Genomic DNA, 18,618 nt, shown 5'->3' on the forward strand with positions numbered 1-18,618 from the left:
TGAGTTTTCGAATATAAGAGGTGAAGGGCTATAATTTAGGTTGTCTCCGAAATATCCTATATGTCGTAAAACAGTGCTACTAATTTTAGAACAAAATCTAGTCACATATATTTTTTAATGTAACGTGTTAGTTAATATATTTCGTTACATCCAAAAATAAACGAAAAATATTATGACTCTCTTACCACAATTTTAATTTAATTTAATTTCAAAATTTTGAATAAATTTTAAAAGGAGGCTTTGATCCCTGTAATTAAAGGTTTGAAAAGCAGGTGAAAAATATTCTTTGACCTATGAAATTATAAGTTTGAAATGAAAAGCAGGTGAAAAATCTCCTTTAACAGGGATGGAGGGATGCCACAGGCGCCTAATTATGTCACACGTGGTGTTTAATAAAAATTTATTAAAAGAGATAAAAATTAGTAATCTTTTCTAGCATATTTCTTTCAGTCTACAACTGATCGTGAGTGAGGAAAAGTTTTTTCGCTTTAAATATAAATATTTAACAATGTATGTCATGGTGGTAATTTACGATTGAATAATTAATAAATTGAATAAATGAAATAAAATTGAGCTTCTACTACTTCTTAAAACTTTAGTCGCCTGTGACATCCCTGCTTTAAGAATAAAGAGAGCATTCATTGTTAACACTAGAACAGCCGGATTTCGGACTAATAACCTAAAACCGGCTTTTGGGTCAATTTGACCCTCATAAGATAAGAAATTTATGTTATTTCAATGAAAATGATTTTTTAAATGATGAATATTGTTGAGAAAAAAATATGTAAGAGTTTTAAGAGATTAAAAAAAAAATATTGTTTTCGTCTTTTTATTTTATTATCGCTATGACAATATTATCAGGGCCCGACTTCTTTGGGGGCCCCACACTGCTTTACTACTTCAGTAATGAAGAATTGAACTTTATGGAGGGATTTAAATTTTTCACCTCATTATGCATACATAACAAGTAAATTGACTAGAGAGCCTAAAATAGCTATTCAGCCCCCCCTCCAATAATAGAAGTTCTGCCCATTTTTTTTTTTTTTTTTTTTTTTTTTGTTAATTTTCTGACAATTTTATGCCCATCATGCCGAATGCAGTTTTCTCATTATTCAACTTCGTCATCTAGCGGTGAAAAATTCATATCCTTGCTGACATTAGGGCGGAATTCAGCTAAATTTTCGTAATCTGTATTTTTGTAAACCTATCGCATTTTGCGATATGTAAAAATACAGACTTTTGATTGGCCAAATTTGTCCACTGTAATTGCGAAAATTTAGCTGAATTCTGCACTAGAAAGCCATGGATTTACGAAACATAGATTTTTTTTGTGTTCATACGATAGATTAATGAAGAAGCTAACATAAAATTGACCGATTTTACACTATACTGATATCTTGTTTAAAACATTTTCATTGAAGAAGGAAACCTAAAATAAACTTTCGATTCAATTTGGGGGCCCCCTCTGATGAGGGGCCCGGGGCAACTTCCCCGTATGCTCTTGTCGTTGTCAGGCTCTGAATATTATTGTATTTCAGATTATTCTTTCGTAATAGGGCAAGTAATATGAAAATAAACGAACTACGTGAATATAAATAATATAAATTAGCACACAACATATTTTAAAATGTTAAGATCCATCATTAGTCAGGTATTAGTGAGCGCGTATCGCATGACGTGAAAGTGATAACATAACATCGACAAATTATTTTTTAGAATTTCTCATAGCTAGTATTCGTTTCATTCTGTGCAAAAAGGCATTTTTCTTACAGTTTCGGCACCGAATTTTATCAATTAGAGGATATCTGATGCCCAAAATACTAATGTGTTGTTCTTTAGTCTTTCTGACAAGAATGAATTCCCCATGAGAAATGGAGGGGGGGATGCAAAGTTTTCATGGTTTCTCTTAGACGCAATAACGAAAATATAATTTAATAAGAACTCAACCAAGCTACTTCGTTAATCCAATCTGAGATACCACATAATTTCACGAGAACTGTTGCACTTGGCATTTTTAACGGTGAACCCTAATTTCTATTCTACAATTCGTTTTCGTGATGTTAGCAGTTCTGCAAAATCAAAAACAGGCATAAAGCTTCAAAAATAAACGTTTTTTATATTACCCCTATAAAAGTTTGGCTGTTTTAGGTATTTCCGCATTTATTTATTTACTAATCAACAGCATACTTAGCATACTAAACAGCATACTTAGGAACAATTTAGTGAAAGTCAAAATATAGGAGCTATAAAACTCATGAGTATCTTAAAAAAAAAAAAAAATGGCAAAACACGATCAAAATGACCCCATCGGCGCTTCTAGCGTTAATACACTTTTCTTATCAAATAGAGCCAAACATGACTGAAAAATCAGAATTTGGTTGAAAATCTATTATGTTAAGACCGACGGAAAGTGCAAAAACTGGTAAAAACATATTTTTTACAGCCTGTTTTCAAGAAAAATAATATATCTACGTCTACCAAGAATTTTTAACATATGTAAGACACAAACACGGCTGATACACGGTATATTAGTAATGAATAGTTTATAGTTAAAAATAGATTTACTCCATTGAACTATTAGCTATAAATTAAATAGTTTGACTAGAAGTTTTTGTTCTCTTTTTTCCGTCTCGCTTTCAGAAATGTTAATCCATAAAGCCAACGTCCCCATAACTTTTCTTCCTATAGAAGTGAAAGCCTGGTACTTAAATAATTTCATTCGAGAAATTTAATTTAGTAAAACAATACATCCGTATTTTCCATGAATTTATATTATAATCATCTCATGTTTTAGCTTCAAATAATTTAATTACGATATTTTAAAACTCAAGTGGAAGAAACTCTACAAAATATCATAATCTGTACATACATAAAAGGCTAAGTCCTAATTGACTCATTACTAATTCTTTCACTGCATATGAAGTATAAAATAAGTATGAGGTATGAAATATATATAAATAACTACAAAGAAAAATTCTCATTCCTTGTCATGATCGGGCTTATAAGTTTAATAAACAATAACGATAAATAACACTTTATTACGAAAACAGAAATCTCAATTTAAAAAAAAAAAAAACGTCATCTCGATATTTTGTAATAATTGGGGTAATAGGCTTAATTAACAATAATGCTAAGTAACAAGTTTTTACGAAAACAGAAATCTTAATTGCGAACCATATTTTTCTTACTAGATAAGAAAATCTAAAAAATAAAAACGTCATTTAGATATTTTGTAATGATTTGGGTAATAGGCTTAATTAACAATAATGCTAAACAACAAGTTTTTACAAAAACAGAAATCTCAATTTCGAACCATATTTTTCTTATCAGATAAGAAAAATCTTAAAAAAAAAAAAAAAAAAAACAATCTAAATATTTTGTAATGATTAGGGTAATAAGTTAAAAATAATGCTAAGTAACACGTTTTTTTTCTTTCTTTTTTTTCGAAAATAGAAATTGCAATTTTGATAAGTAAAAAAACCACAGCAAAAAAAAGAGAAAAAAATTTCATTTCAACTACGTATTTTTCAATTATCAGGGTAATGAAACCAAATAAAAATTTCGCTAAATAAAAGCGTGAGTCGCTCATATTTTGAGGCAAACTTTTCAAATAAAAAAGAAAACTAAATAAAAAATCTTTTCGACATTTTGTATTGTTTGTCAGGAAGATTATATCCCTCCACAGAAATTTGGATCCTTCAACAGATATAGGAAACACGAAATATAAAATACAAATATTCCAAAAATGGGAAACACGTAAATATAATATTTAAAGGGAAACCAGCTTTCCGCCTGCTTTGCAAACATAATATTTGTATAAGCATAAACGCATTGCCATTTTTTTCATGAAGGTACTTTTTTTAACTATTACAACACATTGTGTTTTCCCAACAATAGTCCGGAATAGGTCATTTTTCTATTGGCATGACAGCCCTTTGTGGGCCATAACCTTCCCTAGAACCATCCTCCATGCTGCTCTTCTCTTTGCGATTAGCAATTCTTAGGATTTTGAAATCTTCCACACAGTCAAGCCATCTGATCTTAAGCCTACCTCTAACTCCAGATCCCATTGGTTTGTAATTTAAGATCTTAAATGTCAATGAAAAAGGGTCCATTCGACAGATGGGACCCGCAAGCTTGAAGCGACTTATTTTTGATGTTTTTTTTATTTTTTATGTCGGCTTCCCGGAATAGCCTATATAGTTCAAAAATTATCATATTGTCTCCATAAGCCTTCCGCACTTAAAGCTCCGAAAATTTTTCTCAAGACTTTTCTCTCAAAAATAACCAGCAGGTCTGCTTGTGATTTAGTCAAAGTTTCGGATCCATAAGTTAAGACCCTGAATGGGTTACAATCGAAATATTTTAAAAATAGGAAATTTAAATGCATCAAAAACGCAGTCGTAAAATTCTCCTGTCTCAGTGTCCTTTCTTTATGATTTCATTTGATTCTCTATGATAAGACAACGATGTCATCGTTGAAGTTTGTCAGAATAAGCCCTACGATATCTGATTTGTGAGGGGGTTAGAAATTACAGGAGCATTGTCTCGTATGTATAGTAGTTTTAGTATCCAAGCATAACTGATACCAGATAGGGAGGTCTATACTTACTGAATTAGTTTCTTAATAGCAAAATAGCATTATTTTTTCTGAAATATCTTGCAGATCAGCATGATCAATCCCTAGACAAAAATACCATTATCTCAGTTTTTTTTCTCCCTTCCTTTACTAAACTCTTTTTGTTCGTGACCTCCCCATATTCTGACATTAAATCTTTACTATTCCTTTAACATACTTTTATTTTTATTTTTCAGAAAGATTAGAAATTGGCAGTAACAATTATTTCTTCGTTAGTTTTTATCTTGAAGAAAAAATTATGTTATTTAAGTCTCATAAATTGTGGTTTTATTAAAACTTGAATGGCTCCTAACATGAAAAAATACCCACATGCAATATACCACTAACATCAATAAATGACAGTTTTAATCCAATATAAAAACAAGGCTTTTACTCTTTCTGGTCTAGTCAAGGACCACTTATTTAAAACTGCTACAAACCACTAGAAATCTTAAACTATTTGCTTCTAAACGTGTCATTCTTTTTTTTTAACAATCATTATTATTTAATGCACATTGGAAACTATTGTGTCATTCTCGTATTAACAATCATTATTATTTAATGCACATTGAAAAGCATTTGCTTCTAAACGTGTTATTTTTTCATTTTATTTTTTTATAAAAAAATAATCATTATTCTTTAAACGAAATTGAAATCAAGTATGTCTCTTAACTCAGAAAATATTATAGCAGAAAATATTATAGAAAATAATATATTATCCATAAACGGATTTTTCTAAAGAATTCATATTTAATGTAGTAGCTGAGTTTTTGTTATTTTTATTTATTTTCCGATTAATAAAAATAATTTGAAATATTTTAGCCATCATTACACAGAGATAAATTAAACTATATAAATGCATGACGTACATACAATATAAAAAATATATACATTAAAAAGAATATATATTTTTGCCTACTATTAGGAACCATTAGGAAAGATCATCCACAGAAAGAATGAAATTTAGCACTAAACTCATCATTCCAAATTTAGAGTATTAGAAAACAAAAATAATGTTATAATTACTTCATTTTTAATAAGTCTTAAATACTAAATTTGCCATTTTTGTTTTTAAACATTTTACATAGATATATAATTTTATTTTATAACCGTTGTTGAACATCCGACCCAATTTTTGGATTTACGACTAGAAATGTTCAATTGCGTAGCCTTGTATTTTTGAACCCAATCCAGAAGACAAGGGAACTCCTGGATCAAGTATTAGGAGAAATTTGCCTTCGTGGAGGACTTTTTGATGGAGCTAACCCGCATTTGCGTTACATGGAAAGAAAGATCACGAGAACCATCCACGGTTAGCCTGACGGCAAGGGGACTCTAACCCATGATCCATCTGCCACTGAGGTTATTTCACGTCAGCACTGTGGTCGGTGCCAGCCGGATGCGGAATTCGCATCGACCAGCCATCGCCGGGATTCGAACCCTGTTCACTGCATTGGAAGGCGAACGATCTATCCCCCTGAACCATAGCGGCTCATAGATATATAATTAACGTAACGTCGCATGCAAACATGACTTAAATTTTAAAAACAGTAAGGCAAAATATTCCCATTTACTCATTTATAGATCACACTTGCCAACATTTACTCAGTCTGAGAATGAATTTCTCAAGTGGTTTGTGAAGAAGCAGAAAATTAAAATACAATTGCAGGTAAATTAATATTAATAACTTGCCAGAGATTAGACAGATCGCTTAAATGAGTTGCATTTATATGTATGATTGATTGAACTATCTGTAGAGGAGATTAAATAATTTTAAAACTAATTTAAAAATACAATAATTATAAAGAAACTTATAAATTTTACTACCACTGTGAAATGAAATGCTACAAAGAATCCATAGTTGTTGACAGCTTCATCAGACCTGTTTTTAACCCCTTGGGGACGGGTGCTTCAGAAAAGCATTCGCACAAAATCAGAATCAAGTTGTAATTAAATAAAAAACGGTCGTTTCTAATTTTACAGACTTACTTTGCTTTTACTTTAATTATTGTTAGTTTAATCATATATATAATCAATGTTAATTTAAAATATAACTAAATAGTTTTATTTTGAACAAAGTAATGGTGCATTTATTAAATCAAAAAATTATAACTCCGCCTACAAATAAACTGTTAAAGAACTACTTTGGTTACCAGTTTTATCTTTTTACCCTGATTGGTACGGGTTTATGCTGGCACGTATTTGTGACAGTCGGCACGAAAGGGTTAACTTGACTTGATCTGTGTATTTTTTTAAAGTACCAGCCCGCGTTAGCGGTGACTAGACTCCTTTATCTGAGGTTCTTATCTAGGGCGACTGATGGCCTAAATAATAGACCTTCTAACTACTGTGGATTCCGTGTAATACTTCATTTTTATATTTAAAGTGGTAATAAAAATTATAATTATTTTTTAATTATTGGCAACAAAGCAGCGGAATTTCTCGCCATCCACAATAACCAAATCAACTAACCGATTCAGCATTGCATTCTATTTTAGAAAATGAACTAAAAACGTTACCTCTTCCGAAGAATCGATTTTAATCAAGCTTACAGTTTTTTGTGCTGGATAATGTGACAGAGGACATACTCCATTGCGTGATGCTGGGTTGGTTAAATGAGCAATACTTTTTTAAATATCTCTATCATTTAAAAACATCACAACTCTAGTCACTAAAGACTTATATTTATATTTTTGAATTATTTGAATAGTATCGTGCTCAAGTTCAGTTTTAACCGGTTAACGCCCAGCGTCATATATTTAGGACAGTTACTTTTTTCCAAGACATTCAATGTGATGGGAAACTTTTTTCAGAATTTTCATTTATCTGGGTGAATTAAAAGATTCTCAGATACCACAATGATTTAGTTACTTCTGACTAGATCTAGAATTAAAAGGAGCAAGTACTTTTTGATCTATCAAATACTTTTTAAATGCCCTAACAGTAGAAAAACCAATTAATTTCGATAATATATTATACCACCTTTTCCATAAAACCACTTCTTGTAACATTTCAATATATAAAGTCGGGACAAAACGGGTTAATCAGATGTTGAACTGTAGCTACCACTTTAAATATTTCTATTAAAAAAAATTAAAAATACTCCGAGGAATATATTACAAAAATAAATATTTTAACCTTTTACTTTTTTGAACTATTTTTATAAAAATGATCCATATTACTAAATTATTTTCGGTTAAAAAATGTATTGCTATTATAATTTTTGATCAAAACGAGGCAGAAACTCATGAGGCTTTATGAGGCAGATACTCATGACCGGGTTTTTTAAGCAGAATAGAGCCCTGAAAAGGTTTTTCTTAATTGTGCCTCATTCTCAATTTTTTTTCTCTCATTAAAAAAGTACATATTTCTGGTAGTAAAAAGAAGAAAAAATTGGGAGGAAGTTGATTTGATCTAAGTAGAGCGCCAAATCGCGCTGTTAGTATACGTGACGGCGACACAATGGCGGTTTTCTTTCTGGATGAAACACAAAACACACCGGAAGATAAATCTCCAATGACACTTTACGAGGAATTATATTCCGTCGGGATATTTTTTTCTTTCATAAAAGATGAGGGAAATCATTCATGATGAAATACGAATAAGACGTTTGGATTTAAGCCTTGATTTACGAGAGTAGTTGATTAAACTCGAGCGCGATCCGTTAAGTAAATTGGATTTGCTTGGTGATAAAAAATATAATTTCGCCATTTAATACATTTAACATTTTTTTTTTTTTTTTTAAATTTTGTTTGGTTTGGGTCTTGGTATATTCGCTGGACCAATTAACACGTTCACGCCGGGGTGACCCACCGGTGGGTCACGCTAGATTTTCTCATCTTGGCGGCGCACCGGAGTAAAAACTGGTAACAAATAAATTTCATTTTTTAGCTTTTTTCCGGGAATAATAAAAATCCATAACTACCAATTGTTTTTAACGGATGCAATTTTTATGTTGAATTGCTTCTTCGCCGTGATAAATTTCCTTACAGTGAATTATTATTGTTGACAATAGATAAACTCCTCCCGAATATTATCTAATATTGAAATAGTTCTTCTACCAGTATTTTTCTCTTTTCCCTTACCAGTATTTTCACTTTTCCCGGCGTGAACGTGTTAAACGGGATTCCCTGCTCAGATTATTTAGTGTTAGTCTCCTCATAAAGCGATCCGGATTTCGATTTTTCAATCCAGCGGCTTTTAACGACCAGCTACCCTGTTCATTTTTTTTAATACAGAAAAACATTTTCTTTAAAGTTTAGGTAATAATTTTCAAAAGAATTGAAAGCTATCATTATAATTGTGACCAAATACAGCCAAAAGAAAAATATCCAAAAAAAAAAAAAAAAAGAGAGAGAGAGAGTGAGTCGTAAAAAGCCGTTGGATTGTAAATTAGCATCTGTGTCAGAATTCTGTCAATAGCTGGCCAATTAATAGCGACTTACCGTAAAGAGAAAAACTCTCGAAAATTAAAAAAATCTGGTTATGAAACCTTTTAATTTCAAGGTTGTTTTCGGATGAAGGTAAAGTAAAATAATAATGACTAATTACAGTTATATAGCATGCATTTACACGTAAAATCTCTCACAGCCTTGAGTTTTTTTCTTAAATCAACTAAAAGCTAAAATCATATGGGTTTTTCTTTTCTTTTAAAAACAAAAATTATACCACGTTTTTTTTTTCAGGACAACAAAAAGTCTTGTATACATTTTATATCAATAATAAGTAATGGTGGATACGGACCTTTTACTCATCTCAAAAACTAGATAGAGTTATAATATTTTTAACAGAAGCTTTTTTTCCCCTCATTTATTAGAAAAGCACTCGGCAAGGTTTTCTCGCGACGGTAATTAAATACCATTTTCAATAAATACTGCTCACTAACATGCTTATTCGCTGGTAGATGAATGTTACAGAGCATCGCTTCATCTGATGAAAGTTTTTGTTTTTCCTTTATATATATAATGCAAAAAATGAGAGTTAGTTTCACCTAGAAAAATTTACCACAAAGCAAACTGTCTCGTTGCTTTATGGAGAATTTCCTTCTCTTCTTGGTAGGGTTCAAAATTGCAAGGCTACAAAGTTGAACATTAGTAGTCTAAAATCCGAAACAGATGTGGTTTACTGCCGATGATAAAATAAAATAAAGCAACGTGTGATTTCAGTTAAATATTAACCCTAAGCAGTTTTATTAAGAGGACGCCATACCGAGGGAGAAATTTTTCGCCAGAAGTTCTCTTTCACCTCTATTACTAATTTAAAATTAAGAAGAAATAAAAAGAATTAAGAGAAACCAAAAGTGAGCCATAAATGTTTGATAAAAATTTAAAATATCAAAATACAAACAAATTTATTGGAAGTCGACTTCTCCACTGCGTAATCCTAAATTATATTCTCATAATTTATTTTCATTTTCATATTTTAAAAACTTACTTTCAATGTTTTAAAATTTATGGCTTATATCTGAACTCATTTTTTTCAACAATTTAAATTAGTTATGAAATAGAAAGATAATTTGCGACTAAAAGCTTCTCTCTTGGTATGGCGTTCTCTTATACCTCTTAGAATTCATTTTTGTTGATGTACATAATATACAGAATAATTAAGAATACGCGTCTATGATGAAGAACACCTCTTTGAGACGCTTTATTTATTAGCGAAATATAAAATGCTTTTAACATTCAACAACACACAATTCATAAAATTAGTAATAACAAATATCAAGAAAGTAATAAGCAACCACTATAAAGTTAATCTAAAAAAATTAAACTGCGCTAAAAGAATTAAAAAACAAAACTCGTTATTTAGTGTAATGGTATATTAATAATTGTATTATTAGTGGTATTTGCAAAATAAAAATATTGCTGACTGGTATCTTTCATAGAAAGTGAGCTGGTTTAATGCTGTGCTTAAAAATAGATTGTTAAACGAATAGAGGCACTTACTTAAACATAAAAAGTCAATTGCAGTTTCAAACGTACTTTTTCATAAGAGATTTCAAGCCTTGCGCCGTGTTGCCACCCTGCAAGAACTATTTCCCTGCTACTATCGTGCAGACATAAATCTGTCAAGTAGAGGCCCACTTCTTGCATCTCTTGAAGATTACTTAACCTGTTGGGGGGGAGGAAAAATAGAGGAATAAAAACACACTAAAGATGACAAAAGGCGGAGTAACACAGAATGACAGGCATTTCAATATTTTTAAATTACAGAATTGCTTTGGACGGGACTAAAAAATGCAAAAACTGGTGACTAATAAAATTCAAAATCATATTAAAAGAGATTAGAGAGATAGGTAATTTTTATACCAATTTTTTTCCAGTTAATTATTGAAAGGAAATGCAAGTTTTTGCTCCAAATTGAACTGAACTGATTCTTGTTACGAAGTACCTGTCCGCCAGGGACTAATATAGGTACCTAATTAATACAGACTAATAAAGTACCTGCCCGCGAAACAGATATCTCACTTCTTTATCAGAGGTAGAGCCCATGGACAGCTGAGATAGTGGTAGTAATAAAAGGTCAGTGCAACTGAAGTATCAGAAGCGGTAGCAGTTTAAACCGAAGGTCCTGCTTGTATCTAAGGAGAGATTAAATATTTTATGTAGTGGGGGGGGGGACTCCCTGCATACTCCCTCGCCTCCTCCCGGCAAGTTGGGTTGCTACAAATTGGCGTTTTTTGGTTTAAATAATTAAAGAGATAATAAATAAAGAAAGATGAATTGAATTTCTACCACAATTTACATAAATAGTCGCCTGTGGCGTCCCTGAAATATGATATGCTTGGCTGCTAATTTGTACTGTCGTTAGGAAAGATTCTGCGGTGTGGTAGTAAAATAATAATTAAGGAAAAATTTTCTTAACTTTAATCTTGTTTAGGAATGCTCTCACATGCTATTAGATCAGCTACAACAGAGATTAACTGTTTGAGGCTTGTGCGATTTCTTCTTCTTTTTTTTGTGTGGTAATGAATTAAAGCAGATTTTTTTTTCTCAAAGAAACAGAATTTTTACAAAAATTTGTTAGAACTTAAGTATTTGTCTATATGACATTATGTATATCTTTTAAATTACTGATAAGAACAAAATTAAAATTTTCTTAACTTTAATCTTCTTTAGGAATGCTCTCACATGCTATTAGATCAGCTACAACAGAGATTAACTGTTTGAGGCTTGTGCGATTTCTTCTTTTTTTGTGTGGTAATGAATTAAAGCAGATTTTTTCTCTCAAAGAAACAGAATTTGTACAAAAATTTTTTAGAACATAAGTATTTGTCTATATGACATTATATATACATTTTAAATTACGGGTGATAATAAAATTCTTTTAATTTTAATTTATTAAAATATTAATACATTCAAAAAGTCCCTGCTAGTTCAGTAAGTTAATTTATACTTCCTATAATTCTATATCTAGTTACTGATAACTAAATCATTTATAAATTATGATAAGTGAGCGTCTTAATTCACCAAGACAACTGATAATACTAAAAAACAGAGAAAAAAAATTTCCTACCACAATAAATGCTTCTGAAAAAAGGAACTGCCCGAAAAGTATGACGCTTGCCTGGACGTTAACCAATTAATAAATCAGTGGTCCCCAAACCCCTGGGCCGAGGACTTGTATCGGTCCGTGGATCAAACTGTACTGGGCCGCTAATGAAACAATTATTTCAATTTTATTTACTGTGGCATATTTCTCTCGAGTTTGTGCTACTCACTATGAACCAGAGATTAACAGGAAGCTGCTGAGACGTGTAGTAAAGCCTCACCAATACCGCGCATGTAGCTGTATTTTTTTAAGGCTAATTTAAATAATAATTAAATTAAAAATGCTAAATCAAAACGATCTAAAATATACTTAATCCCCAGCGGGCCGCGGCAAAGTTTTAAAAATCGACCGGTCCGTGGCAATAAAAAGGTTGGAGAGTTAAATGATAGAGATTTATGTTATTTTCGAAAATTCTTGTTCTAGATTTAAAAAATTCATTTGAAATTAATTTTATTTAAAATAATATGATTAAAAACAATATCAAATAAAAGTAAATAACCTTCACGAAAATATACACTGTCTTATATAATAGCTAAGACATTTTATGTTTCATACTCTATCATAACAATACAATGAAAATTTGCAGCTTTTAGTATCTTCTCCCCTAATAAAACAGCAGAACTCCATTCAAAATGGGTTTTGGTCCACAAGAAATGAAGGAACCACCCTTATTCTCAAGAGGGTTTAATTCTAAGGCAAGGATGCTAGATAAAAGCGAAGGGAAACAAGTGTTTGGAATAGAAAGTGACCGCTTTATGAATATATTCTGATCAATTGAGTGAGGCAACGGAGCCCAATATATGTCCAGTCTTCGTAAACAGTCATTAAGGGGATAGGGAGTCGGTTGTTTCTTTGCAATTACTCACTTCCTCTCTCCCCGGGATGGTTCGACAATATCGATTGCATTGTTTTCCGGACTCGACATCTGCTTTTGTTCACCCGTTCTCTCTATCTCTCTCTCTATGTTAGGGAGCAAACTTTGTTATTCAATATTTTTCATCGTATTCATAATATGAAATAAATAAATAATAAATGCATTTTTGTAAAACTTTTTGATTGGCGTAGAATATATTATTCAACTCTTAAATGCCCATTTAAAAATAATAAAGATTTACGATCTTAATCCATTATGGCCGGTTTTTTTAATTTTTTTTATATTGCAGTGATGTGTAAAGTGTAATTGGGTACTTGCAACTGAGCATATCCTTGTCTCTAATCACGTGGTTGTGCATGACTTGTTAACGTTATAGCTGTAAAGCTAGCGTTTACTATCAATTTTCGGATCAGATCTAATTGGATACCTGCAAGCGACGTGACGCGTTGGTGTCGAATATCTGATTGGCTGAGGCTAATAATCGCGTGACGACGCTTCAAGGTATCCAATTATTAGTGAGTGGTAAATCATTAATGTTTAAATTAAGTGGCCACTTTCTTATATTACTAAGTGCATTACTAAGTACTACTTATATATATGTATATATATATATATATTTCATGGGGGGGTTATCACTGTCAACTGTTTACAATTTTTATATTAGTTTTACCTGCATTTTTCCATTACGATGGTGTTTAACTTCTCTGTAATTTTAACTTTTTTGTGTTCGACTTTATTACATTGTGATTTTATTGTGTTTGATTTTATTACTATGGTCTTTTGACTGTCTGTTTGCCCCTTGGGGTACTTCTGTAACTTTTATTTCTATTTATTGTACATTTTCTGTAGATCAATAATCTGGATTAATTATTGTTTTTATCTGCCATGTTATATAATGTGTGGAAGTGGAGTGGTAGAAATAAGGGTCCTTGGACCTCCTACCCTATAATCAGCTAACACTATAAGGGTCCTTTGACCTATTTTATATAATTTGTTTGTTTGGTCGCATTTTGTATCATTTTCCCTTGTGGCGATCTTTGATTGAAGTTGTAATCATGTATCAATCCAGTTGTATGATCTTGATGTAATCTTGACGTTAACCCTAAACAAATATGGTGGATCGTGTCACTATTCAATATATATATATATATATATATATATATATATATATATATATATATATATATATATATATATATAATTTCTTCTATTATAGTCTAAAATTAAAAGCTATATAACACTTAAACATCGCGGCAGACGGGTCGACAGTCATGCTTTGTTTGACCAATATATTAATTTAGAATGAAATAATTGTGTTACCAGTTTTTCTGTGTTTGGGAAAAAGAAATGGCAAATTTTCTTGCTCAGTGAATACAATTAGAAGAATTATTTAGAAACCAAGAAATCAATTCAAAAGGTGCATTCTAATGTTAATCCTGCGAAAAATGTACAAATAAAAAAAATAAATAAATAAACAGCACTCATTTTTTTTACAATGAAAAGTGAGGCCATGAAAAAAGTGGTGAAAATTTCTTGTAGAGATAATATATTCCATAAATATTTAATGCAATTTAACTACTATAAATTTTTTTAAAAATTTTACGGTAATTTGCGGTAAACTTTTCCAAAAATTTTTTGCAACACTTATAGATTAAAATTCTAAAAAATTGGTAGGTAAGATTTCATAAAAGTTGATGCAAACTTGTCACTATAAATACAATTTCAATTAATAAAAAATAAAAAACGACGAAAGATTGTAGTACTGATTACATAAAAAATGAATCATTCATGTTTGTGGTAATCACTAATGGATAATTTCTTTGAAAAACAGACCGGAAAGGAAATAGATTTGCTACCACTTTTTAAACTTTTGTATAAATCGCACAAATTTCAAGAAACTTATTTTTGCGTGACCCGCTTGTAATGTGTAAAAAGAAATTACATTAAAAAAAATTTTTATAGAAAATAACATACAATTTACTATTGAAAGTAAGTGCAAAGAATGTTTTTGCTTTGAAATATGAATAATTTGAAATGTAAGTATAGTGGTAGTTACGATTGATTAATTAAAGCATCATAAATTTAAAAAAAAATTCAGTTTCTACCACTTTTAGTCGTCTGGGGCATCCCTGATAATATAAACAATAATATTGCGTAATGCATACCTGCCTTTCGAGGATAATTTTTCCCAGTGGTAGTAAATTGGAATTCAAATTGCATTTTTAAGCAGGACTTACGCTGTATTTTTACACAGCTTATGCAGACTACCATGGCACTATTAAATATATATATATACTTAATTTTTTTAAAAATAGTGGCGGTTAAAAGGATTATAAATTAAGTTTATAAATGCAAGGAATATATAGAAAGCATACATTTTACTATCACTTTAAATATAGAAATAAAATTTTACGCATTATAAATTAAGTTTATAAATGCAAGGAATATATAGAAAGCATACATTTTACTACCACTTTAAATATAGAAATAAAATTTTACGCCAAATGCGTAAAAGTTGGCAGGTATGCATTACGATCGTGCGTCTTTATGTCTGCTTGAAACTTAACAAAAATTAGACATTTTGGAAGGACATTTCTTCATCTAAATACGGGTGTCTCGTATTTACAGTATCAGGTCTGATTTTAATTTTGATTCATTTCCTTTCCATTTTTGAGTCAAGAAAGTGCAAAAGTTAGTGTTACTGTTTTGTAGTAGTGTCGATTGCAGCTCTTGCGCCATTAAACGTTGCATAGTACCTACCATTGTTTCAGCAAATAATTTTATTATTGCTTAAAAAAGTTAAATTTAGTTTTAAAAAAAGTTAATTTTATTATTAAAGAAGTTAAAAAGACTTACAAAGGGACGCATAAATAGATGATGGCGTCCCAGTCCTCTATCAGTCTCATCTGGCCCTTCAGTAGCAGATTTCGCGTGGACGCACTGTTCCTTCGATCACATATGGGATGCTTTGTAAACCTTGAATTCAGACATTCTAGTTCTATCACAACCTTTTGTAATATAAATATCTGCAAAAAAATATTTTATTAAGAATTTTAGGACATTTATTTATTTTTTTTAAGTCAAATTAATGACTTTTGAAAATAATACGAAACTTTTGCACTCATCAAATAATCTACAAAGAAAAGTATCATGGCAGTCTGATTAGATTTTTCTATTTTTTTTTCTTGCTGTTCTTGACTTATTTTTTTAAATAAGTTTAAAAAAAACATTTCAAGATTTTAGCCTCCTTTTTTATTCTCAAAGCATATCTAAAAAATTCAAATATTTTAGCTAAAAGCGGTTGTTGAGGGGAAGAGGTGTAAAAGACCTCGTACCGTGAATCTACGCGAAAACTACGTGAACTTTGCGGCATCATCAACTTTTAGTCAAAATTGTTATTAAACATTTTCATGATTTAAGAATGTGGAAAGGACAATTTAGGAGCTTAAATATCGAGAAAGTAATATCAATAATTGCGAAAGAGTCAGATTTTTTTTTTTTTTTTTTTTTTTTTTTTTCGTTTTCAAATTAAGGGTTCACCAGCAGAGTTTCAATCCTTCTTCAATTGTTCACATATTCGAATTTCTCCTTTCGCTATTCCATAAAAAGAAACTTAATCTTTAAAATTATCACTTCCACCACCTCAGAGAATTCCTTAAGTTTTCGTCATAAAGATTGAAATTTTCATTTTACGAGCGCTTCCAATATCTCACCCGATTTTAGCAAAAATTATAATTATTTATTTATTTTATTAGAGGGTATTTGGATGAAAAAAAGGGTACTGTAAGCTAGTATACGAGGAAAAAATAAATTTAAAAAAAAAAAAAAAAAATTCTATTTTTTTCTTAACAAATTTAAGAGGAGGGGGATTTTTTCTAAAATATTATTTTTTGCAACTACTGTTCATGCTTTGGGACTTATCATTACTTTAGTAGCCCCTGTGTGTTGCAAAGTAAAGATTTTTCATCCTTCAAACCACATACATGCTCATTACAGTGTAAAAAGAATAATTATTTTACGTAAAGATTTATTATCCATAGTATCAAGACTAGGACTGGGCGATGTTAAGATTTCAGCATCGTGATGCATCGCCACTCAAACATCGTGATGTTTCGATACATCGCGATGTCACATTACTATTTCACATTTGGTTTTGCCAAATTTTGCATTCTTGCACACCTTTACTTTTTTTTTATTTGCTGCTACTGTAAAGTAAGACTAAATCTAAAGTTTTAAATATATATATATTAGAATTTTAGAATTTAAACTTTGTGTGTTTGTGGAAAAAGGAGAGTAAGATTTCAAGGGGGATATTCAGAAAAAATTTATAAAAGTGAAAATCTGCCAAAATGCATCAAATTTACATTATACGAACTATATTCATTTTATAGGTATTTAATTTCAATAAAGTTATATAATCAATAAGAGAAAAAAGTAAAGATAGGAGTAAATTAAATATATGACTTTATATCCGGGTATATCAGTGTTTAGTAAATTGATTATTTTCTTCTTTTGTATTAAAATAATTCGATAGACTGTCTTTTTCAATTTAAATAAAACACATCTTTTCAAACTTTTCTGGAAACAATCGGAAGTTTTTAAAGTAAAGAAAGAGGGTATTGAATAAATAGTTAACTAGTGAAACAAATAATTCATTAAAATTTTACATGCAGCTTAAAAAAATGAGAAATTATCTTTAAGGATGAATTTAAAAAAAAAGAATAGTATTTCAACCTTAGCCAACAAAAATTATCGTTAATTTTCAACATTCTTAAAGATGGTTAGGTATCTTAGACAAAAACACATCAAAAAATTATTACATTAAGAAATAATTTTTCTAGAAAATAAAATTAGAAGAAATCGGTGCATTTTTTCAGCTCTCATATTGTAATAAATTTATCTTAACATGGATATTTTAGCAATTAATATTTGATATTTGTGGATAGAGTGCAGTGCATGAAAAAAAAATTACTGTTGACTTCATAATTGGATTTCAAAAAGTCTGATTTTTTTTAAATTTATTTTTCAGAAACTATTCAACTAATTTCTTTTAACTTTTTTATTTTAAAATAAAAAGTTATATTTTTAAAAAAAATTTGTATACCTTACAATTCAAACTTTTTTTGACTATTACTAATAAAAAAATTAATTAAAATCATTTTAACATAAAATTATCTTTGGATAAGCGAATTATGTCAGCCAACTGTAAAAATAAAATAGATACAATTATAAAAATAAAATTTTAAATGTGCATTGAGCCAACAATTTAAAAATCTTTATAAACAGAAAAATAAAAAACTTAATAGAAAAAGATAAAAAAATATATATATATATATGGATTGAGAAAGCTAGAAAACTTAGAACAGCCGATGCGCATAACCTCTTGACCTTTCATTCTCCAGAATTTCTTGAAGAATATCTTTCAATAATTTATTGAAGGTAGTAACCTTCAATAATTTAGGAAATTGAGAAAAACCAGCATAAAAACAAAATTTCCTGAAAAAGGATATTATGGAAATTATTATGGCTTCAATATTGTAAAAATCAATTATCTGAAAATTTATTTTCAAAATTA

General features: G+C 30.0%; 1 protein-coding gene across 1 annotated transcript in view; it reads right to left on the minus strand.

Moving 5' to 3' along the window:
- Window positions 1–18,618, minus strand: part of LOC107443776 (soluble guanylate cyclase 89Da) — a 72,780-nt gene that overhangs the window by 35,517 nt on the left and 18,645 nt on the right. Inside the window, exons 3-4 of the mRNA XM_087152007.1 lie at window positions 15,900–16,069; window positions 10,600–10,729 (exon numbers count right to left, since the gene is read on the minus strand). Coding sequence (XP_087008133.1) covers window positions 10,600–10,729; window positions 15,900–16,069 — 300 coding nt within the window. The remainder of the gene's footprint in view (window positions 1–10,599; window positions 10,730–15,899; window positions 16,070–18,618) is intronic.

This window comes from Parasteatoda tepidariorum, chromosome 9 (genome assembly GCF_982258835.1).
Source record: "Parasteatoda tepidariorum strain Cologne lab strain chromosome 9, Ptep-v5.0, whole genome shotgun sequence".
NCBI lineage: Eukaryota > Metazoa > Arthropoda > Arachnida > Araneae > Theridiidae > Parasteatoda > Parasteatoda tepidariorum.